At 43.9% G+C, this 23,778-nt stretch overlaps 1 protein-coding gene across 1 annotated transcript in view; it reads right to left on the minus strand.

The window, feature by feature from the left end:
* Positions 1 to 374: 374 nt before the first annotated feature.
* The window catches only part of shq1 (SHQ1, H/ACA ribonucleoprotein assembly factor), a 45,216-nt gene continuing 21,812 nt past the window's right edge, over positions 375 to 23,778 (minus strand). The window contains exons 10-12 of the mRNA XM_063912096.1: positions 23,535 to 23,658; positions 16,841 to 16,961; positions 375 to 1,779 (exon numbers count right to left, since the gene is read on the minus strand). Of these exons, the coding sequence (XP_063768166.1) occupies positions 1,206 to 1,779; positions 16,841 to 16,961; positions 23,535 to 23,658 (819 nt within the window). The 3' untranslated portion in view covers positions 375 to 1,205. The remainder of the gene's footprint in view (positions 1,780 to 16,840; positions 16,962 to 23,534; positions 23,659 to 23,778) is intronic.

The following is a 23,778-nucleotide window of genomic DNA, read 5'->3' on the forward strand; positions in this document are numbered from 1 at the left end:
CGCGGCTGCCTCGGGCCCCGGGGTGCTCTTATCTCTCAAAGAAACGGCTCCCGTGCCGCAGCCTCCGCTCGCAGCTCTCATCTATCTGCCTGACATGTGCTTCCTTGTTTGTTTTCTCTCGCCTGCTAGACACGGCCCGATGATATTGAGCCGTGTCGACGGCGCTCCTCCATTCATGCCAGATGAATCAATCACTCCTGCGTGCTCCGCGGCCCCGTTTAGTGCCGACAGTCTTTTCCAGTTCAATCAATGCTTTAGGAAGGAGGTTAGTGCTTTTCCCTCCATTCATTAAGAAAAGAAAAGCTCACTTAAAGCAGCTCTGCCAGCCACTTTGGCAGGGAGATCTGCAACAATGAAGGACTGTCAGCTTCCTGGAAGGATATTTGTGTTTGGTTTATTGGAGGCAAATATAGATGGACTGCATTTTGTTGATACGAGTATGGAAATGTACATTTGTAGCAGAAGTTCTACACTTGTAGCAGATGTCTAGTTCACAATCTCTGTTGAATTACTTAACATAATTAAACAGAGATAATTCCTTTGAGTAAATACATTTGTACAGCATGTAGGTGGCTTAGATATAGGCCAGCAGTAGCAAGAGTGTTACATAACACAAGGTTAAGGTTGCAACTTGCTATTATTTCTATTATTGATTTGTGTTCGATGTATAGAATCAGAAAATAGTGAAAAATGTCCATCCCAAGTTGTCCGTGTGCAAAGGCAGTTCTTCGAATGTCTTGTTTGGTCAGTCCAAAATCCAGAAATATTCACTTTCTTATGATATAAAACAGGAAAGCGGGAAATGTTCATATTTAAAGAGGCTGAAAACAGCTTTGAAAGTCCTTTTTTTAACATGAGCAATGACTTTAAAGACCAAAATAAGTGTTTCTTTCTGTCACTAATTGCAGATTTCCACATGGCAAAACAGAGGAAAAAAAGAAGACTGCCTCTAATTCCTTTACTATCCTTTAATGAAATGAGAACTCAAAGCCTACTTGCTCATTAAAAAAAATATATCATTATGAAAAAAGGATTTTAATGGAGGATTAGCAAGCTCAAAAACTCAAGAGAAATCTATTCATTGTAGACATTAAGGTCCTCTTAACGAGCTCCAAAGATAATATAGAAATAAGATCGCACATTCTTACATCCCTTACAATAAGCCATCAGTTCAAAAAGTGTCTCTCAGGTGAGCCATGAGGAAGTCACTTCAGATCCTCCTGAGTCTGGACGATGAGCAGAGGGTTTCTGCGAGGACTCGGCTCTAACAAAATCCCGCTGATGCTCCTCGCAGATGTTGCTTCTGGTTTCGTTGCGCCGTTGCCGTTCGCCCGTGAACACGCTGTAGAGTCTTCCGAGATTTTCAGCTCCTCTGTCACCCGTTCCCCCAGCTCCTGGATCAGCTGTCTGGATCCTTCTGAGGCTGAGGGGAGGGCGTTCACCTTATCCTCCGCTGAGAGGAGTGTGCTGTGTTGGGGGAGGGGAGTGGCAGCTGGGATGTGTTGGGACTGTGGAGGGTTGTCCTTAGACATCTCTCCTCCTCCTCCCCCTCCTCCTCCCTCAGCCTCAGATTCCTCGCTCTCATCCGAGGAGTCGCTACTGCTGCTGCTGCTGCTGCTACTGCTGCTGTCACTGGACGAGCTGCTGCTGTCACTGTGGGATTCTTCCTCTGCCACCATCTTCGCCGCCTCCTCCAGCTCCTCCAGTTCCAGCTCCAAGTCTTTTTTCTGCAGGGAGGCTTTTTGCAACGTCGCGGCCAACGCTGACATCTTCTTGGACCTGTGGAGATTAAAGAGAGGGACGAGAAAGAGAAGTTAGGAACGTGAGAAAAGTGACATGAAAACTACAACTTCATCAGAGAGAGATGCTGACTGATGGACTGGCTCTGCGTATTTAAAGACATAGCCACGGGATAACCATCTACAAATCTAATACCATTGACCATATCCCATTTTCATCTGAATACTAAGTAGAACACGATTTTCCGAGGCGCGGGGGCTCAATGAAATATGGAAATATGGATGTTTAATAATGTAGGCAGATGAGCTGCGCTGATACCCGGGGCTCCGGCTCTTCCTGTCCCCTCCCCCAACCGCCGCTCTCCCTGCGAGAGGTGATAAGAGACTGAGAGGGATTACAGAGAGAGGCAGAGTGCTCTCCCCCTCCCCCTCCTCCTCCTCCTTCACCCTCGGCCAGTACATGCAAATGCACACACTTTTACCTCTCGCATTATGAGAGGCTAAGCCAACAGTTAGAGGCAGCGGCAAGCAGAGGAACCTTTCACACCAACACAAGATGGGATTTCTTTATATGTTTTTTTAATGAGTTCACGAGCAGCGAACCATTCCTGAGAATGTAATGGATGGCATGGAGAAATAGATCCTTTTAGTGGGATTTTAAATTGGATAGTTTACCCAACAATCAGGCTGTTTTAGACAAAAAACTACTTGGTAAATGCGTGTTTTTGTAAATACAATTCTGATGCATCACGTTTCGTGTCTCCAAAGAGCCTGAAAGTAGTAATTAAGTTTAGGTTACTGTCAATGACTGATCTGCACTAACATATACAGTATATAACCGTCACTTATTCAGTCCAACTTCCAAACTTTAAAACCGACGTTGCCGGTAGTTGGAGAAGTGACAAGATTAACAAAGACATTTTTTGTTGAGTTTGACTGTTATTATTAATACTGTAGGGGCTTCGAGGAGAGCAAATTAATGTCACCTTTGTCAGAGGTGTAAAGTTACTAAGTACATTTACTCAAGTACTGTACTTAATTACAATTTGAGATACTTTACTTAAGTATTTCAATTTTATACTACTTTGTACTTCTACTCCATTCAAATTCAGGTAAATTGTGCTCTTTTACGCCACTACATTTATTTAGCACCTTTAGTTGCTAGGCAGATTTGGATTAATGATGTGAAATATAATCAACCCTTAAATCAGACTTTGCAGTATACAAAGCCATTCAAACTAGCTGCACCTTTACCAGCTCTGAGAACACTTTAATGATCAATCATTATAAAACATATCAGAGATATTATTCTGAAATGGACCAATCAGACAATGACTACTTTTACTGTCGCTGCTTTAAGTAAATTTTGATGAGAGTACTTTCTACTTTCACTGGAGGAACATTTTGAATGCAGGAGAGTATTCCTACACTCTGGTACTTCTACTTTTACTCAATTACAAGATTTCAGTACTTCACCCAACTCTGGACACAAATAAATTATAAGCGTTGTCCAAATAAGAAATAAGTATTCCGTTCAACATGCATCCAACAGCGTTGCTCTATAAATCCGGCGTGAAATGTGCATATCCACCTGGGCGTCATGATGCTATCCCTGCTGATGAACACCTGTCACCTGCAGAGTCATGAATGGTGAGTAACCTTTCACACTGGAGACAGAAGCCAGGCATTAGTGGGATTTTCTGTCCAGTAGCAAAGGGTGTTAATAGATCGAACACAGGTACATTTAGAGAATAAATCCAGCAGAATGGAAGCAGGTTTCCCCAAATGGCCTGACAATTCGGCAATACAGTCAATAAAAGTCTGGACTCTGAGCTGCAGCCTAACAGATCAGAGTTTCCAAAGATTAAGAGAATGCCCTCATAATGCAGAACATTAAACAATGTCTCCGTCCCGTAGCCCTGCTTTTATCACCAGGGAAGACACAACACGACTCCTTGAAGAGCGAGGCGGTGTTTTATTGCTGATGAATTTCCTCCCACAAGGCCCCTTTTGTGTAAAGCCATCAGATTGCTCGGAGGCCCGCGCCTGCACATTATTCACACTGGGATGCCCGCCCTGCTGCCAAAAACTTAAGTGGTTGCTATTCGTCCCCCGGTGCGTTTAGGGCGTGTGTGCTGCCCCTATTGCCATGGTGATTACAAGGTGACCTCTGCGGGTCACTGCGATTCAGACCATTCAGGGTGGGATAAAGTGTGTGTGTGTGTGTGTGTGTGTGTGTGTGTGGTGGGGCTTTTCACACTGGGCTCCCGGTGCCCTCTCTGGCCCAATTAACCCCGCTGCCGAGCTCCAGGATGGCTCCTCATTACCGTGCAGTCCTAATGAGCTCCCTATTCTGAAGTGTTTATGGAAGCAGTGTGTAAGGGGCCGTGTATTCATTTAAGACCCTCAGGAGGGACTGGGTAAACAGATCTTATAGTTCTAGCACATTCTCCTCTGTGCACACAGAAAGGAATAAGCTGGGGATGTGGGAAAGCACGGAGATGCCCTTTCTCACATGCACCTTTTTCCCCCAAAAATGTTTTGGCAGTTTTCTGTGTCACAGTGTGGCAGAATTTGAAAACAGTAGCCAAAGTCGATTTTTTTTTCCCTGCTAAGATTCTTGGGCTGCATGCCAAGCTCAGAGAGTAGAAACATTCCCGTGGTTTCAGCCATGGAGCTGAGAATTTGGCTAAAATACACAACATTCTCAAGCTAGTAAATCTGTAAATCCTATCCAAGAAAACTCCCCAAGATACTCAGAGGAATGAACATTGTGAACAGGAATGTGATTGTGTCGTGCATTAAAGGGTAAATGTGCTAAATTACCATATTTATCCTTTAATGCATTCCATTGATCCTTCAAACATGCGGTGTAGCATATTCCTCTCTTAAAACACATTCATGAGAGACACTGTTAAAGGACATTATTTATATATTCTTAAGATACATCTTCAGTAGGAACAAATGGGCCTCGAGGCTGAGGTACACACAGCGTAGGGGAGCAATCATTGAGATTAAGATAAAATAATTGCTGCCTTGATAACTTTAAGGAATTGTACAATCCTGTCTCAGAGTATAATAAACGGCTCGGCAATGATTTAGTATCTGAGAAGTCTTCAGATTCTTGGCTCTAACATTGGATAGTATTTCATGTTCTCTATTACTTGAAGCTACTCTCCTCCACTGATGCAGTAACTCATTGTGTCAGCAAGAGCAGAGCTTTAGGGGTGAACACTACAGTCAGGGTGCAGGTGTAGTTTTCAGATTTTCAGACCATTTTACCCAACATGCCTTTCTGTTAGCTCATTTTATGATGGGAATGATGAGACTCACCTCCACCAAGGAGATATGCTTTAGGATTTGTTGTTTTGTCTTTTACAAAAATGGCCCGTGGAATGGCACTAAAATGACACTATGTAAAATTTCGACCTGACCATTGGGCTAAAAGTCAAAAGTGAATACAATTGAACCTAAATCATCCAATAGTTGTAAAGAAATGACACCTACAACTGCAAACTTCAACTTACTGGTGGCGTAAGAGTAATGGTGTGGGGAACAACCAAGTTACTGCGATGCATTATCTGGACCCTGTGAATATCTGCACCAAATGGCAAGGCAATGCGTCTACTAGCTGTTGAGAGATTTCAGTCCAAACCAAAAAATTCTGATTATTTCTGAAAAAAGTAAAAATTCTGAGAATTTCTGAAAAATTCTAATATGAAGTTTATATAATAAAATATCAATACTTGCCGTCCGTGTATCGATACAATATCGCCACGCAAAGTACCGCGATACTATGCTGTATTGATTATTTCTCCCTCCCCTACCGTTACTATAATGCATCACAATGGCAGGCCAGACAAATCTTTCAAATCAATCACAATTCGGATCGCCAGAGAAATCTTGTCTCACCTGAGCAATGCTTGATCTCCGTACACAAACATGTCAACACAAGTTGTGTGAAGGTGTAAAGAACAGCAAGCCATGCGTTCTCTGCGTAACCGAGTCTGGCGATTTTGCCATTTCACAGTGCGAAGCAACGAAAGCCCGACAACTACGGTCTTGCAAAGCTATTTAAACATTGACAAATGGCCTTTTCCTGCAGTGATTACAGGTATGGAGACATTAACCTGAACTAATGATGATGAGTGTGTGCAGGCTGCTGCAAGGAGCCAGTTTAAGGCCCAGGCTCTATAAAAGCCACGTGAGCGCTTCCTGTAGCGAGGCTCGAGCAGAAGAGCCTCCTACTGCACAGCCACTTCAAAGACTGGCCTGTATTCTCTTTCCCCGTGGGAAGTCATTATTGAGTTAGCATTGGGGAGGCGCGCTTGTTTTCTCTCCCCCTCCCTCGCTCTGTGGTTGAAGAAGCTCAGGCCTGCGGTGAATACAAAGGCTCTGTCCAGGAGGGGGAGGGATAATGTTGTACACAATCCAGTCATTACTACACCGCTGTTGTGGCTTGCCTTCATTAAACTCAGTAGGGGTGGGGTTTTTTTCAAGGTTGGAAAAACTTCTGGCGAGACAAAGACGCCTCCATCTGCCAAAGTCTTCAAATGAGAATGGGATGTGTGTATGTGTGTGTGAGAGGCGAGCTAAATTACAATCTGACATTTCTTTCATCGGTCTCATTGAAAGAGCAACTCTTTCAGCACGTCTGTGCTCTTGAAAACGTCTCGGATAAAGCTCGTCTTCAGATGTATAAATCTGTGTAATATGAGCAGCAGATTTCCTCAGTGTAACTCACAGAATGCACCATTCACCGGCTGAGGGATAAAAGCCGACGCTGCGAGATGTGATCCGTCACTGTGACTGAACGCTTGGAGGTTTCTGAGGCATCGGATGCCACTTTGATTCATGAAATGAGAAAAACAGATGCATTTACTCAACGCGCCAATGTTTGAGTTCAGACTTAGAGCTGCGTATGAAAGACTTATTGTACTGTACACACACTGAGACACCATAAATATCTGTTGACTGACATATTTGTTATGTCTTTACAACCTGGGTCTTTCTGTTGTGGCTTTGAACGTCATTCCTATCCGTTATCATAACCGTTCACTCGGCAACTTCATTGTGTGACTTCATGACAGACATTAAAGGTTGTATAGTTTTATACAGGTGATTCTTATAAGAAACCATGTCTGTAGATTGGAGTTTCCAGACTTTGAGTTTTCCTTACTGAGCAGTTGTACAGGCATACCGTTTCTTTTTTGAATCAGTAGTTACCAGTTTGACTATGGGATATGCCATCTCCTGTAAACAGCCCACCATCGCTGTCAACTTTTGAATGGAGGCCAGGAGTTGTGGACAGATTATGGTTTCCCTGAGAAAGAAAGCCCACTGATCTGGGTGATCACCAGTTTGAGCGAAATGTCTCGACAGCTATTGGTTCACCGGATCACATACAGCTCTGGAAAAAAATCCAGAGACCACTCCAGATTATTGTGTCAATCTCTACACGTATGGCAGCCATTCGAGAGTCAGTTGAATTGCAACACAGAGAAATGTTGCCAGTAGTTTATAAAATAAAACAACAATAAGATTTTACTCAAACACATATCTATCAGACTATATCTTTAGTAAAACCAGAGAAACTAAAAAGGCTGCATGTTACCTGAATTAATACCATGTAATAATCAATAGTCAGGGTTTTTCCTGCATTGACAATTAGAATTTACAAATGTCGTCCTGCCTCTAGCTCTCGACATAATCTGTTGTCTTCATGGAAAACAATGTCTTATCAAGTGTTGGGCTAATTGGGTTTCTCTCATTTAACGCGCTAACGGCGATTGTGGTGTTGTTGGTGGCGGTGTACCATAATTGTTATATTGAACCTACACTGATAAGAGCAAATCATTTAAAATGGGAAGTCAAATGATCAAACTCATTTATGCTTAAAGAACTGGCTGTCTTTTAAAAGTCTTCTGTAAAAGTGTGTGACAGCGGAGTAAATAAAGTACTTTTCCTAATGCTTCGCCACATATCTTGCCAGTTAAATCAAGTTTTTAGATAAAAGGTATATCAGTATTAGCTGTAACGATTTTTTCTGTCTCAAACTAAACTAAACAATGTCATGTGAAGATTCAGTACACTTTAGGAAGGAATACTGGGATTATAAAACCACTACAGATGAATATTCAACATGCATTTTAAACACCATTGAATATCCATACGATATTTATACATGGCTTGAGAAATTGTCTCCTTGAGCCAGTTTAAGACATGGTATAAAAGCACCTGTGTGCACAAGATGCCTCTTTGTAAACAATGATCAAGTCTACCAAAAACAAGACTCAGTTTGTAGTTAAAAAAATAATTTTGCTTTAAGGCATTGAGTTCTTGAAAAGCCTCAACTGACTTGGTTCTGTTGCATTTCCCACATCATCATTTAAGTTTAAAAGTCAAGGTGAAATTGTGTTAACGCTATCCTCACCATAGCAGGCTTTGGTTTGGATTGTGCTTACAGTTTGATTTACAACTTTGCAGCCTGGCAAACTAAGGTTTAAATGTATACCCTACTGTTGGGATTGTGGGATCTTTACTACAAACTATGTTCAGCTCATAACTCTGCTTTTATGGTCTCTCCTCAACTATCAATTTACGCAATCCCTTAGACAGTGAAGCTTTGCGATTGTTTTAATAGTTGTTAAGAGTGTCTGTGTTGCATTAGACGTGTGGATACCTCTTAAAAAAGGTACAGGTATTACGCTGTCAGGAACTGTTTTTAATTAATATTTGTTTGGACAGAGGAGTTCCCTTTGTTATAATTTATTTGTAATAACTGGAGTGGGCTCGGATAGAGGAAATTATGCAAATACAGAGAGTGTTTAAGATGAGCCTGTGTACTCAAGACAAAAAGATGGAGTGGCCTCATGCTGGGAGGAAATCTGTACTGCTTATCCCCGTTAGCCTGCAGACATTTGCATCTTTGTTCTCCACAGCGGGGGTTTTTCCTTCAGTGCCGGGGCTAACATCTGATAGAGCGGCTCCATTATCTGTTTTCAAAGCCTTCAAGACGGGCGTTTGACAAGTTGTGTGGCACTGCCTGGTGGTTCTTAGCAAACATCTGGTTGTGACATCAGCTGTGTCGTTGAGGGGGGAGGGGACAGCAGGAAGTTGCCAGGCTTGGCTATGTGACAATCGCCCATTTTTCTCGTGGAGATTACAACACCTCAAACTCGCCAGTGGTTCACGCACATGTTCCTCACACGGTTCCATTTTCTTAAAATGGATGAACTTTCTTGGCCCATGACACACCATGCCAACAAGTTTCACAAAAAGCCGTCCAACAGTTTTTCTGTAAACCTGCTGACAGAGGCGCGAAACTGAGCCAAAAACATAAGCTCCCGGGCAGGGGGAGGAATGAAAACACCTATTACGCCTGGTAGCCTATGGGAAAATCTGTGTCGTAAGTGCCCTGTGCTTTACAATGACACATAGGTGTACTGAAGTGAATTGACCAGTCATGCTTGAAAGGGGGGAGGGGTGGATGTTAACACTGCTCCACCACGCCGAGTGTATTCTCAAGGCGTTTGACCGCAGGCCTTCGCCGACACGCTGACCCACATGCTTGACCCTGTTGCCCTCAGGCGTTCACAGTTGTTTAAGCTCCAGGCGATATTCCCTGCAGGGTGCTGCTGTCAGAGCTCCCAATTCTCCCCGTGGGATGTCATGCTCACAATACCGAGGAGGAATGAGTAGTGAAGGCTGCTTTATCCTCCCAGAAAACAAAAAAGGATCATCCCAGGAAAAAAGAATGTCAACAACTTTGTTTTTGGCAGTATGCTTTGTTGGTTTTAATGCTGCACACACATTCTGCTCTTTGTTGGACTCCATTTGCGCAATGAAAACAACACCCATTGTTTTTTGGGGGATTGCTCACTTCACACCTTCCATTCACAAGTCTTCAAGTCTGTCCATTCAGCTGTTGTGGCGCGAGGCGCGGCTTATCCCTAAACCATTTCTTGTTAATCTTCTAGCCTTTGGAGCAGTGCAGGTTTATTAAATTCCCACATCTAGTAGACACAGATTCCACATGCATGTATTTCCTTTCCACTAATGACTTAGTGTAAGCAAGATGGCGCCGAGGATGGCTGCCGTGTCTCGAGCTCCTCAACAACTCCACATCTTAGTGTTTTTATTGTTTTACTTTGTTGGTTGTTTTTAACTTTTTTTGCAACATGCAAACCGCCCAAGCGAGCCCTATCATCCAATATGATAGAGAACAACTTTTACACATCAGGTCGCTGGTGGACAGCAATAATCCACGACGACCTGCAAACAATGGAGAGTCTCCGTGTTTACCTGCTGGAGCTCTACCTGTGGAGCGCAGGAGGAAGAGACCACGAGGTTCCCGGGCCGGGGTCCTGGTCAGGCTGAGGAAACGTGAAAACAGGCCTCCTCTACCGAGTTTACTTCTGGCAAATGTCCAATCCCTGGATAATAAGCTGGACGAACTCCGTAGCAGGGTGGCATTTCAACGGGACATTAAGACCTGTAATGTTTTGGTTTTCACGGAGACTTGGCTCGACCCCACGATACCGGACGCCGCCATTGCTCCACACGGATTCTCCATTCATCGCCAGGACCGGACAATAAACTCAGGGAAGAGCAAGGGAGGAGGTGTCTGCTTCATGATCAACAACAACTGGTGCTCAGATGTGGAGATCATTTCTTCGGACTGTTCTCCCAGCCTAGAGCACATCATGATCGGATGCCGGCCTTTTTATCTGCCGAGGGAGTTCACATCTGTTGTTCTAACAGCAGTGTATGTTCCGCCGCACGCTGACAACAACACAGCGCTGGAGGAGCTGTATGGGATTATCGACAGGACAGAGACTTCTCGGCCAGAGGCCGCATTTATTGTGGCCGGGGATTTTAACAGAGCCAACATGAAGAAAGTCCTGCCGAAATACTATCAGCACGTCAGCTGCCCCACGCGCGGTGGAAATACACTGGACCATGTTTACACTCCTTTCCGGCATGGATATAAAGCCCTCCCCCGCCCCCCCTTCGGCAAGTCAGACCACATATCTCTTCTTCTGCTCCCTGTTTACCGGCAGAGACTGAAGAGGGACCGACCTGTGACAAGGACAGTGCAGCGTTGGTCCGAGCAGTCTGACTCTGCTCTCCGCCACTGCTTTGGCATCACGGAGTGGTGTGTGTTTGAGGAGGACGATATAAACACACACACTGACGCGGTCATTTGCTACATCGGCAAATGCATCGATGACGTCGTGCCGCGGATTACTGTACGGACATTCCCAAATGAGAAGCCCTGGATAAACGGCGAGGTCCGAGCTAAACTTAAAGCACGGGCCATCGCGCACAGCGGCGGTGATTTGGATGAGTACAGGAATTCCAGGTATGCACTCCGGAGAGCTATTAGCAGTGCGAAAAGACAATACAGGGACAAGGTGGAGTCGAACTACAAGGGCTCCAACGCCAGAAATATGTGGTCTGGACTAAAAACAATAACAGACTACAAAAGGACAACGAGTGGTGCTGAGGAAGTGTCTGCATCTCTCCCAGATGAACTGAACACATTTTATGCACGCTTTGAGAAGCCCCCGGCTGTGGAGGCACCAAAGGCCCAGGATCCCTGCTCACTGGTTTTAACCAGTGCAGATGTGTGTAGATCTCTGAAAAGAATCAACACACACAGGGCTCCGGGACCTGATGGTGTCCCTGGCCGTGCTCTCAAGGTGTGTGCAGTTCAGCTGGCAGATGTGTTCACAGACATTTTCAATAGGTCACTGCTCCAGTCTGTAGTCCCCACATGCTTTAAAGAGTCCATCATTGTCCCTGTCCCCAAAAAGACAAAACCCATCTGCCTCAATGACTACCGCCCAGTTGCACTCACCTCCATCATCATGAAGTGCTTTGAGCGGTTAGTCAAAACTTTTATCACCTCCTCCCTCCCTGACTCACTGGACCCCCTGCAGTTTGCCTACAGAGCAAACAGGTCCACGGATGATGCCATCTCCCTCACCCTCCACACTGCCCTCTCCCACCTGGACCAGAGGAACACTTATGTGAGAATGCTGTTCATTGACTACAGTTCAGCATTCAACACCATTGTGCCCTCCAAGCTCATCATTAAGCTCAGGGACCTTGGGCTCAACAGCGCCCTCTGTGACTGGATCATGAGCTTCCTGACGGGCAGATCCCAGGCAGTGCGGATGGGGAACATCACATCCTCCACCTTGACCCTCAACACCGGAGCCCCTCAGGGTTGTGTGCTCAGCCCTCTCCTCTACTCCCTGTTCACGCACGACTGCGTGGCCACACACAGCTCCAACACCATCATCAAGTTTGCTGACGACACGACCGTCATCGGCCTGATCACAGACGGCGACGAGACGGCGTACAGAGAGGAGGTCAGAGCCCTGACATCTTGGTGCCAGGACAACAACCTCCATCTCAACGTCAGCAAAACAAAGGAGCTGATTGTGGACTACAGGAAGAGGCAGAGAGAAGCACACACACCCATCACCATCGACGGGACTCCTGTGGAGAGAGTCAGCAGCTTCAGGTTCCTCGGGGTTAACATCAGTGAGGACCTGACATGGACACATCACACCAGGGTCATATCCAAGACGGCTCGACAGCGGCTCTTCTTCCTCCGCAGGCTGCGGAAGTTCAACATGGACTCCAGGATACTCTGCAACTTCTACAGGTGCACCATCGAGAGTATCCTGACTGGCTGCATCACCGCCTGGTATGGCAGTTGCACCGCCCTCAACCGTAAGACTCTACAGAGGGTGGTGAAAACTGCTCAGCACATCACCAGGACGGAGTTGCCATCCATGGAGGACCTCTACACCCAGCGGTGTAGGAAGAAGGCCGGTAGGATATTAAAGGACCCCCATCACCCCAGCAACAATCTGTTCTGTCTGCTGCCGTCTGGCAGACGGTACCGCAGCATCCGGACCAAGACCACCAGACTCAGAGACAGTTTTATACCACAGGCTATAAGACTACTGAACTCCTGAGCTGTGTGAATGTCTACTCACATCTGTTTATAGTACACACATACATATATATATATATTATACACATCTGCCATACATATCTGTTTATAGTACACATATCTATATATTATACATATCTGTTTATAGTACACATATCTATATATTATACATATCTGCCATATACATCTGTTATACATAATATATGCATCTGTCCATACCTCCTCATTCAACAGTGTAAAGTATTTAAATACTCTCAATGTATTCCACATATATATATTTCACCTCCTCAAATCTGTATTGTTGATATTGTAAATATTCTTCTCTCTTTTTCACTATTTTATTTATCTTTTGCACCATGTATGTTGAGTTGTTGGAGGAGCACGCGACATAAGATTTTCATTGCCAACATATACGCTGTATCTGCTGTGCATATGACAAATAAAAACCTTGAAACCTTGAAACCTTGAAACCTTGACTTCATAGGGAAACATGAATCTCATCTCACTTCCCTCCTGGAACACTACGCTTGCCATGTTTTTTGTTTTTTTTAACTGCAAGACTCTAATTGACCCAATTAATAAAGGTTGGGTGGATGGTTTCAAGTGAACCTGCGCTTGAAAAGGAGAGTTGTAGCCCTTCGGATTTAACTGTGTGACTGTAACACGACACCGGGCTTTAGAGTCTGTGCCGGCTGCCCTGAATCTATGCTGGCCTCTCTCCAGACTATTTGATAAAAGGGAAAGACGAGAAAGAGAGAGAGAAAGTGAGAAGCCTTGCTTTGTCTTTACAGTCCAGCAGCTCTGTAGGGGGCATTGGCATCAGAAGGACCCCCTAAAGGAAAAGCCTGGAACTAATATGCCTGTAATTGCAGTGCTGCAGCATTTGGAAGAACTCTCTCTGCAGTACCACTTTACAATAAGACTATCCTTATACAAGTTTACGAATAGTTTATGATTCATTTACTAATTAGGTTGTGAACACTTTATAAATCAATAATAAGCTTTTATCAGACGAGAGATAAACAGGGCAACTGTGACCGATTGCTTGCCAAATAGTGAGCCCACATTTATCTGTACTGCTAACCTTATATTGGCTACTTAGCTTACTTGGTCTTCTTCATCATGGGGGAGAATCAACTCGGGGGAGAATCAACTCAGTGAACAACATATGCCAAGGATGCTGGCCGATGAAGAAGACAAAGTAAACTAGGTAGACAATATAAGGCTTAGTCGTCTTGCCAAATAGTGAGCCTGTGTTGCTGTATAAAAACTATGTTAGAACTGGTTTATAAATGGTTCTTAATGATGAATAAAGTGTTTACAACCTAATTATAAACCCTTTCTGAATCCTTTATAAGGGTAGTCTTATTGCAAAGTGGTACCCTCTCTGCTAACGAATATTGGACTTTGATGGGTGTGAGGGTGAAATGTGTGCTAAATTCTGGGACAAACCCCATTGCGCGAAAAGTTTGAGACAATGTGAAGAGCAATTTCCTTTGGAGGTTGCACTCTTGATTGCAATGTGCAGGACTCTGCTCTGTGTCAGAGTAGAGGGGGCCGCCTGCCCCGAGGCTTAAATCAGAGTGAAATCTTTACGAGGTTGTAAATTCGAGACCGATGTCTCGCTAGCCGGAGAACTTGAGGAGCAGAAATGCATGTGGGACAGCGAAGGAGATTATATACATCAACCCCCGAGCCAACAGATACACATTAATCGTTATGTCCATCATGCGCAGCTGATCGCCGAGTGACAAGATACAGGGGATTGCACCGGGGGTATAGATAACATCTCATTTTACCGCTCAACTCCCAAAGGCGACTCACTTAGCGGAGGATGACAAATCCAGCGCAGGGGGGGGGAATATCTCGCACCGAAGAAAGCGATGCCTTCGCGATCCGTCATCAGACATGTCAGACGGCACAAAAGCGGGATGCCACAACAAACTGCATGTGTGATGGTAGATATTGCGGTAAATGCTATCGTTCCACAACCGCAGAGAGAAGGCTGGGATGCTTTGACTGCAGGATTCTTTTATATCAAACATAGTTGCAGAAAACCACCAGTGATTGTGAGCTAGAACACTAAAACTTGCTCTTTGAAGCAGCTCTAGATAGAAGTTGTTTATCCGAACATCTTCTCCGCAACGCAACAGCTTACACTACCTTTATTGACAGGACTGAAGCAAAACAGAAAAGGGGAATGTAACCATTCAATCACAGGTCGCTTGGAGAGCAAGGGCTAATCCGTTTAATGATCGATGCACCGGGTACTTGCGGTCAGCATGTGGGGTCAAGCTGACATTTGGCTGAGACAGGAAGAGCGGAAACGGGAGGCAGTGAAGTCGTGACCCTCAGCAAAGAGGACACTGATTGAGTTTAAACAAGAGTTGACAGAGAGCGAGCTTTTTAAAAAGGAGTGTGTCCGCTTCGAAAACATCTTTCCCAGCCATTAGGATCCCAGCATCGGTAGCATCTTTAAGAGCACAATTTAGTTGGAAAAATGTAGAAATGAGAATGTGCGGAGGAGGAGGACGAGGAGGAGGGGGTTTGAGGTGTGGGGGGGTGCTAAATCCCTGCAGACCTTTTATCGTGTCTGCATCTGGGCGCCGAGCCTACAACATCAGGCACACATTTTTCAACTGGGCTTTTTCCAGACGAGCACACCACTTGGCTGAACCCCAGCCAAGAGTAAAACAGAGCTCATTACTGAGTAATGCGCTCGCAGCCTCGAAATGTGTAAGTAATTGTAAAATATGAACTCGCGGGAGGAGAGGGCCTTCGAACTGTATATCACTTGGAGAGAAAGGAAAAGTGCAGATTTTTTTTTTACGCATTTGGCTTGCCGAATGCTAATGGAAGGTTACTCCCACGGAAGATACGAGTATGTCACTAACTTTCATATCAAGTGAGGATCTTCAAGGAGTCACTGACGGTACGTTTGAACCAAGAAGATTGCACAACATCAATAACTCACCTTAACTTTTTCTATTCTGTATTTCTCTGGTCTTGTGAAGAAAACACCTTATTTTTTCTTGTGTTCAAAATGTCTACAACAAATGTATATGTTAGTACCACTATACAATAACACTACCCTAATAAGAAGAATCGGAGGATGAAACCCTCTTTATTGTCACATACATGCACACAGCAGAGCACACACAGTGAAATTGGTCCTCTGCATTTAACCCATCCTAGTACTAGGAGCAGTGGGCAGCTACCGTGCAGCGCCCGGGTAGCAATGGGGATTGGAGATGTCCGGTGCCTTGCTCAAGGGCCCCACAGCAGGGCCCAGGAGGTGAACTGGGACCTCTCCAAGTAGCAGTCCACTTTCCATATTTCAAGTCTGTTTGGGGACTTGAACTGGCGACCCTACGATTCCCAGTCCAAGCCCCTACTGACTGAGCCACTGCTGGTAAAGGCTTTAGGAATAGTTTGTAATTGATTTATTACTTAGGTTGTGAACAATTTACAAATCATTAATAAGCTTTTATAAGACAAGAGATAAACAGGGCAACTGTGACCGGTTGCTTGCCAAATAGGGAGCCCACATTTATCTGTACTGCTAAGCCTTATATTTGCTATTTAGCTTAAGAGATGCCAAGAAACATCAAGATGGATGGAGGGAGAATCAACTCCGTGAACAACAGATACCAAGGGTGTTGGCTGATGAAGAAGACGAAGGAAGCTAGGTAGCCAATATAAGGCTTAGTCATCTTGCCAAATAGTGAGCCTGTGTTGATGAATGAAATCTATTTTAGAACTGGTTTATAAATGGTTCTTAATGATTAATAACGTGTTTACAACCTAATTATAAACTTTATGAATCCTCTATAAGGGTAGTCTTATTGTAAAGTGGTACCTATATGTTTGTACAGACGTTGTAATCGTACAAAAGCTTTGGCCATATGCATGTCATTATGGTCATGCTGATAAAGCTATTTGAATTGAACTGAGATTGCATATCTAGGTAGTCGGTCATTGAATTTGCTCCCCTGTGACGAGTGACTCATCTAATCCTCTCTAAAGACGGATCATTGGGGCTGAGTGGCGCTTCCCTCCTTTGCGCTAGAGGTAATTATGAGAACATAAAAGCTATCCGGGGTGTGTGTGTGTGTGTCGGTAGACTTACTTGACCCTCTGGATCCAGGTGCAGTAGTCTGTGACGTACAGATCGTTCAGGATGTAGGCCGGGTCGTTCTCTCGGAACACTTTGTGAATATCTAGCAGGCATTTGAGGACACCGGCTTTCCCTGGGTGCAGGAAAAATGGAAAAACAGTGTTATTCGCTGCTCAGTGTTAAGGATGACAATGCACTCCAGCTGCTGGCAGACTCAGCGTGCATCTTAAAGGCTCGCAGTCATTGTTCCATACATAAAAGCCGAGGAACGGGATCAGAGGAAAAGCCCAGCGAGCTGCGGAGTAATTTGATCCATACGGTTTAAGAAGAAGTGGTTTGTCTGACACATGAGAAGACAAACTCTATTTTTGGAGTTCAATTTGTCTGTTTAATGGCAGCTCTGCTCAGATTCTCTGTCAGAAACGTGTTTGCCTTGATCCGTCAAAAATAGCACTGACTGTCTTTGATGGATCCTGACTTGACAACCATTGAAGTCTGCCCACCCAACACGATTACAGTCAAAATCTGAATCCATTCGGCTTGTGATCTCACAAAACTGAAGGCCAGTTTTTCTTTTTTTTAAAGAAACACTGACATATCCCTTTTTCTTTTACTTTAGGGCTAGGAACATTATTCATGTGGTCATATATGGTGAGTATCAACATACCTAAGCTTGTAGCCCAGGCTAAGCCAACAACACAGTTACAATCTTATCACGAGGATTGTGTATTATAGATTGGCCAGCCACTCTGCCTCACAGCTTAAGGGTTTGAACTATATAAGCATATTTAACTCTGCCACTCAACACCTCCTATGAATGGGTATTAGTAGGAAAATATGGAAACAGCTGCTGTGTTGACTGTGCCTACTTATGCTCTAACAAAACACTTTCAGAGATGACTTTGTTCCGCCCGTCGTGAATGCAAATGACTCCTGCTGGAGAAGATCTATTTATGCAGAAATCATAAAACATTTTAAAAATCTCGGCAGATATAACTGAAACTTTCTGGATACTCAAGACACCACATAAATAGTTAGTTTGCGCTTTTGGAAATCGTTGAGCTGATGCACCTTAATGTACTTTTGATAAATCACCAATTGTACCCTGAGTTCTTGAAGAAAACGTTGGTTTTCATGCAGAAAAATTGGCCTGCACGATATGTGTGACCGTTTCTAAACCGAAGCTCTGCAGGGAACCATTTACTTCAAATCATCAAGACTTTATGTTTTTGGATCCTTGTTAGTTTTGTATAAAAATCATACAGAACCATGCAGCTCGGATCATCACCCGCACTAAATCGTCTTACCACGTCACCCCCATCCTCATCCAACCGCATTGGCTCCCTGTTCAATCCCGGGACACCTACAAAGCCCTCCATAACCTGGCCCCCACCTATCTGGCTGACCTTCTTCAGGACTGCACCCTCTCTCGCTCCCTCCACGGGTCATTTTTGTTCATGTTCTGTTGCTTTTTCCCCCTCTTACAATATTTAACAAATGTTACGGTGTCCTTGGGTGTCATCACAGGCGCCCTTAAATAATGGTTTTTATTATTATTATTGTACTTATGGAGGCAGGCACGTTTTCTTCATAAACTCAAGGTAACACAGGTGAATTGATACAAAAACAGGTCATTTAGAAGATGCATTCCTTAAACCACATAGCAACAGCAGTAAAAATAGAGTTTAAGGCACACTATTTTGTATGTTACTGCATATAACTACACATCTAGATTTGAGATGTTGAGCAAAGCTATCAATGTTACTACAAAACAATACGGTTTACTATTCATCTTATAAAATATTCTGGTTATTCATCCACATTTTGGGGCTTACTGTAGTTTCAACACCATCAATGCACTGCTAAGCTACCCTATTAAGAACTGAAGTCTGTCAAATATATCATCGTTATCAGGGATTGTCCAAACCAGGTAACAAAATGCAGATTTTCCCTGTAAAATGTTTAAATGATGCCAGAAAACAACACTTCTGTTCATCAAAAACTGTATAATTTCTCAAAAAATATGAACATCGTGTCAAACTGAGCGTCAGGCGGCAGAGACAGCTTTGTTTTTAACCAGCTCCTTATCTTATATACAAGATCAGCGCCACAGTATTGCCCTCATACTATATCTTTCTAGAAAAAAACCCTGTTTATTCTATAAGCAACACTCCATAAGAGTCATAAAGTGCACTATGGTGTTGAGTCAATTAAATATTTGTGTTCCATTAAAGCCGTCTTAAGTGGATTCTGTGCGTACATGCTTCCTTGTGGTTTTTCTTCCAGCATGTGACGCAGCATGCAATCAATTACAGCTCAATCACGGCTGAAATAAATAATCTGCCGGCCAGAGTATGTCACCTTTCAAACATGTTTTAAAAGGTGGGTGGTCTTTGTTGTATACGACATGGTTTACGGTCGACACCTGCACTCGGACTCTGGAAACATGTTCAGAAATCAATTGAGCTAGCATGCTGCAGCTCTCACCACCGCCGATGCATAACACATACTCTCAATTTGTTATTCTGACAAAAGTCTTTCCCCTGAAGAATACAACCAGCCAAACTGCCACAGCTCCTCTCCCTCCAAACAGGCGTATAAATAGCCTCACTATGTGGCCGAAAATTCACCGAGGGCATGTAAGATTTCTCCTCCGCGGAGCTGGTTGGCATTGTCCAGAGACATTCCAGTCCAATCAAAATAAACAAGAGAACCTGCAGCGAGGAAACTCTTACACAAACATTTGGTTCTCATTGAAGCATGGGATCGTATGCAGGGAACTCTGCCCTTCTACTTCAGGACTTGGATCATGTGAGGCAAAAACAAACTGGCTTCCAAAATGTCTCTTATTTCGCACGGGGAAGAATCCTGAGGGAAGGAAAGGTTGTTCCCAACTGTTCTTGGTTAAATGCCCAAGAGAAGTGAACAAGGTGTGTTAATTAAGCAAGAGCAGGTTATTAAATGACCATGGAAAGGATGTGCAAACCCATATGCACCACAGTAATTCTTTCAGGGCTGAAGAATGAGCAGCATTGCATAGATGTAGTAGTGGGTGTGAAGTGTTACAAAAAGCCTGTTGTGTCTTCTGGACAAAAATGCAGATTCCCAAAAGTGCAGCAGAGGCAGCAAAGTGAATTCCCCCCCTACTCAATGCTTTATTTCTAAATGAAATGACTACATCGTTATGTTCCTCCAGCCTGGAGTCTTTATCTCCATGTGAACAAATGCTTAGTCTTATGTCTCATACGCTAATTAGACGCCCATTGATGTTATCTTTCAGTCTTGAGACACCAATTATCTACACGGGGTGCTATTAAATCATACTGTCTGGTAGAAGAGTGTAGTTGGTTGGTGGTATCCAAGATAGGGAGAGTGTTTAAACCAGCTAAACAACATTGTCCCATTTTTCCTATTTTGCCACTGATGATAACGATGTGGATTAAAAGCAGGGGAACACAACTTCCTCCAGAGTGAAGTATAATGTACCAAGGAAATCCAGGCATGACCACAGCCCAGGGACATCACAATCTACTTCGATGTGGTTCAATAGTCTGGTTCAGTTCGGTCCAACTACTTACACATTGTCCAATAACCCTAACCCTAAATCATCAAATTAATTGTGTCTGTTCCCTTTCACACTCAATCCATGCATCTCATCCCATCAGTGTTCACACCCTGCTCTAGTTGTAGAATTTCATTACTCCTTCTGGGCTTTCCTATACTGGGTCAAAGTGCTTACAGTTTGCTTCAATTCCCAAACTTTCCCCGACTTCTCTGACTTCCGGAAGACATTCCCCGACCAGTGTTCAGACCAGTGACTGAATGATTGACAGCAAAGACCTGTGGTGGATGGATCTGTTGCAAAAAGGACCACATCTGACATTCCTTGTCTTGTACTGTCATTGCTATCATGACAGGATCATGACAGATGGTTTACAAAGAGAACTGGATACAGCGTGGGAGGCGGGGCCCTGCTCACCGCTATGAAAGCTGCTTAGATGCTCAAAAATGGCCAGACTCGGACAAAAATATCCAGATTATTGGTTAAGCTTTGCCAATAGAGCATGCACACTTGGGTTTTTCTCAAGCACCGCCCCTAATTTGCTGTCACGGACAATCAGTCAGATGAATGGAGGAGAAAATTACGCTTGATTCAGCTTTATGCACATTTTACGGCTTTAAGGGGCAAAAAATAAAAGGGCTAGTGGATTTAGCTCGCAAAAAAATATCCTCTGAATCTACAGAGATGTCCTTAGCAATGTTAGTTAATGGGAAGAAGTACTTTTGGGCCCAATGGTATCACATGATTGACAAATAAGTCGTAGTACCTTCGTTAAGCCAGTGCAAATATTTGTGTGCTCCCTCACTTTGACCCATAGATCTTCCTCTAAACCCCCTCACTCCAGGCCCCCTCCGCTCCCCTGTACCTGCTCAGTAGCTCCTTACTTATATCCACTCTGGCAGCGTGGAGAGTATTCTCAAGGAGCTCCTCCACCTGCTTCCTGAGGGCTGTTCAAATATTTACCCCCGGATAACATTTCCTCGGAGGCCTCAACCTGCGCGCTGCCGTTAATGGGTTTGTTTTGCTAATACCTATGAATGTTTGCTTTCGCTGCCACTTAAATGAAGTGCCTCAAACATGGGGCATGCATTGCCATTTGCTTTATCCTGACAAATTAATTAGTGTGAAATGTAATGCTGGAAGGAAACGCACTCTCACACACACGCCAGGCTGAATTACTGTAGTGTAACAATTCATTAAGGAAAACCCCCATTACTCATACTTCACTAACGCTACAGAATAATGGGGGTTATGAGTGGTGAGTGAAAGCAATAAATTATTCTTTCCTAAATAAATCAACACACATAAACAGAGCCTCTTATCATTTGGCTGGTTTTGTTTTGGAAGAAGAAGAAGTAAAGGCTGTGCCTTAAAGCTCGGGGGAGCGTGAGAAGTCTCGATTTCAGAAAGTGTTTCTGAGGTAAGGGAAATTAGGTGAGGGGGGAAAAACTGCGACTGCCGTTTCCCCGGCTCTCTCGATCAACTCATCTCCCTACTTAATGAGGCGTGGAAATGCTAATCCAGAGCTTAAAAAGGCCTTTAATTTGCTGTCAGTTACCAGTGTTAAAATCATCACAAGCTGGATAATCTCAGCCCTCACACACCCTGAGTGTGTTTACACTGCAGTGTCTCATCTGTCCGCGGGGGCTTTTGATTTAAAGATTACTTGGGCTTCGTGATATCAAAGTCAACAGTCCGTTTTGCACTAATCCACATTTCGCTCCCAGAGGAGGAGGGGCCACTCTTAACTTATATTACGTTCACAGTATTAGAGCTGTACCCGATAGTGAGAATCAATATTCCAAACGATGGTATTGAAATTGCATTTTTGCATGGCTAGTCATTCTGTTTAAACCTGGCATTTCTGCACAGATAGAGATTATGCTACACATATTATTCCTGTCTAGACCACAAGCATATCAGACAGGTTTATAATCCAAGGGAAACACTCTCATTTCAACCCAATCAGCTGTGTGTGCATCTCACGGGCCCAACATTCATTTACCGGCAAATGCAGGGTTGATGCCCGATTAGCAAGGCACTGAATAAATGTATTTATATAAAATGTGCAACCTACGCAGAGCAGAGTGTGCTGCTCCGGCTTGTACATCCAGTCCCTTTCCATCTCTCTTAACTTTTGCACAGCAGCCGGGAAGCAAGCACTAGGACTTCTTGGAAATGCTGGAGCTGAAATGCCTTCAGATCGCCAAAACCTGTCTTCTCTGAGCTGAGACGACGTAGAATTAGCTTCCGGTCTAGGATTAGTTTTCACTCCAAACAATTTCTCTGTGTGTTGTAAATTCCAAAAGTCAAACATTACTTTTTTTTCCCATCTTTATTTCACTTTTATGTCACCGGAGAAGATTCATGGGAAAGTCTCAAAAAAAGAGCCCCGGCCAAGATAGGCAATAGTGACAGACATCTAATTGAAATCGAGAACAGGGGACATATCAGTCAATATCATTACCGAAAGAACAATGAACAGGTTTCCTCTCAATTCCTTTCCTTAAACCTTTCCTTGTGGCTTGAATTACCCTGGTATAACCATGTGCCTACTGGTGGTATACTCCCACCACCACCTGTCTCAAATATATACAATTACACCAGGTGCCCTTACTCACCCAGGGCCAAAACAGGCCTTCAAAATAAAAGCATAAAAACGACTTCAACAACACCAAATAAAAATAAATTCACTACAGACAAAAACAGCAAGAAAGTAAATGTTTTTTTTTATTAAATAATATAAAGAAATATGTAGCTCCAATACATAGCATAAATGAAGTAAATAAACCTTTCAAAAATAATATTTTCACTGCGGTCAAACAGTGTTTAAAAATCACTTGAAGTGAGGCACGTACCTACAATAGCAACATATCTAATACGTGTTGTTTTTTAATGGCGGTGACGTCATGTAATATGACACTAAAAGCCTCATCTGGAAAACCGCAATAGATGCTTTGAATGTTAAAAAAATCACACTTGGTAAAGCCCTACACCGCATGAACCACTCACCAAAGTGTCAGGAAAGCAGAGCGCTGATAAGTCAAGATGCCTTTTCAGCAGCTTAAAACGTATGTATTAGTGTGTGTGTGTGTGTGTGTGTGTGTGTGTGTGTGTGTGGGTTGGTGCTACCTATCCACTTACCTGCCAGCAGTATCTTAGTCGTGTCCCGAACGGCCGCAGACACCATGGAAAAGTGTCTGTAGAGCGGGTAGCACAGCACCCTCCGTCCGAACGACACCAGGACATCCTGCAGGGAGCTGTATGTCTGCAACACAGAGAGAACGAAACTCAGCACAAAAACAGACCATGTTTTATTGAATCAGAGAAGGAAACATGTAGTGGGACTGACAGCTATGGTTTGGTTCAGCTATACATTTCAACCCAA

Source organism: Eleginops maclovinus, chromosome 20, assembly GCF_036324505.1.
Source record: "Eleginops maclovinus isolate JMC-PN-2008 ecotype Puerto Natales chromosome 20, JC_Emac_rtc_rv5, whole genome shotgun sequence".
In the NCBI taxonomy this organism is placed as follows: domain Eukaryota; kingdom Metazoa; phylum Chordata; class Actinopteri; order Perciformes; family Eleginopidae; genus Eleginops; species Eleginops maclovinus.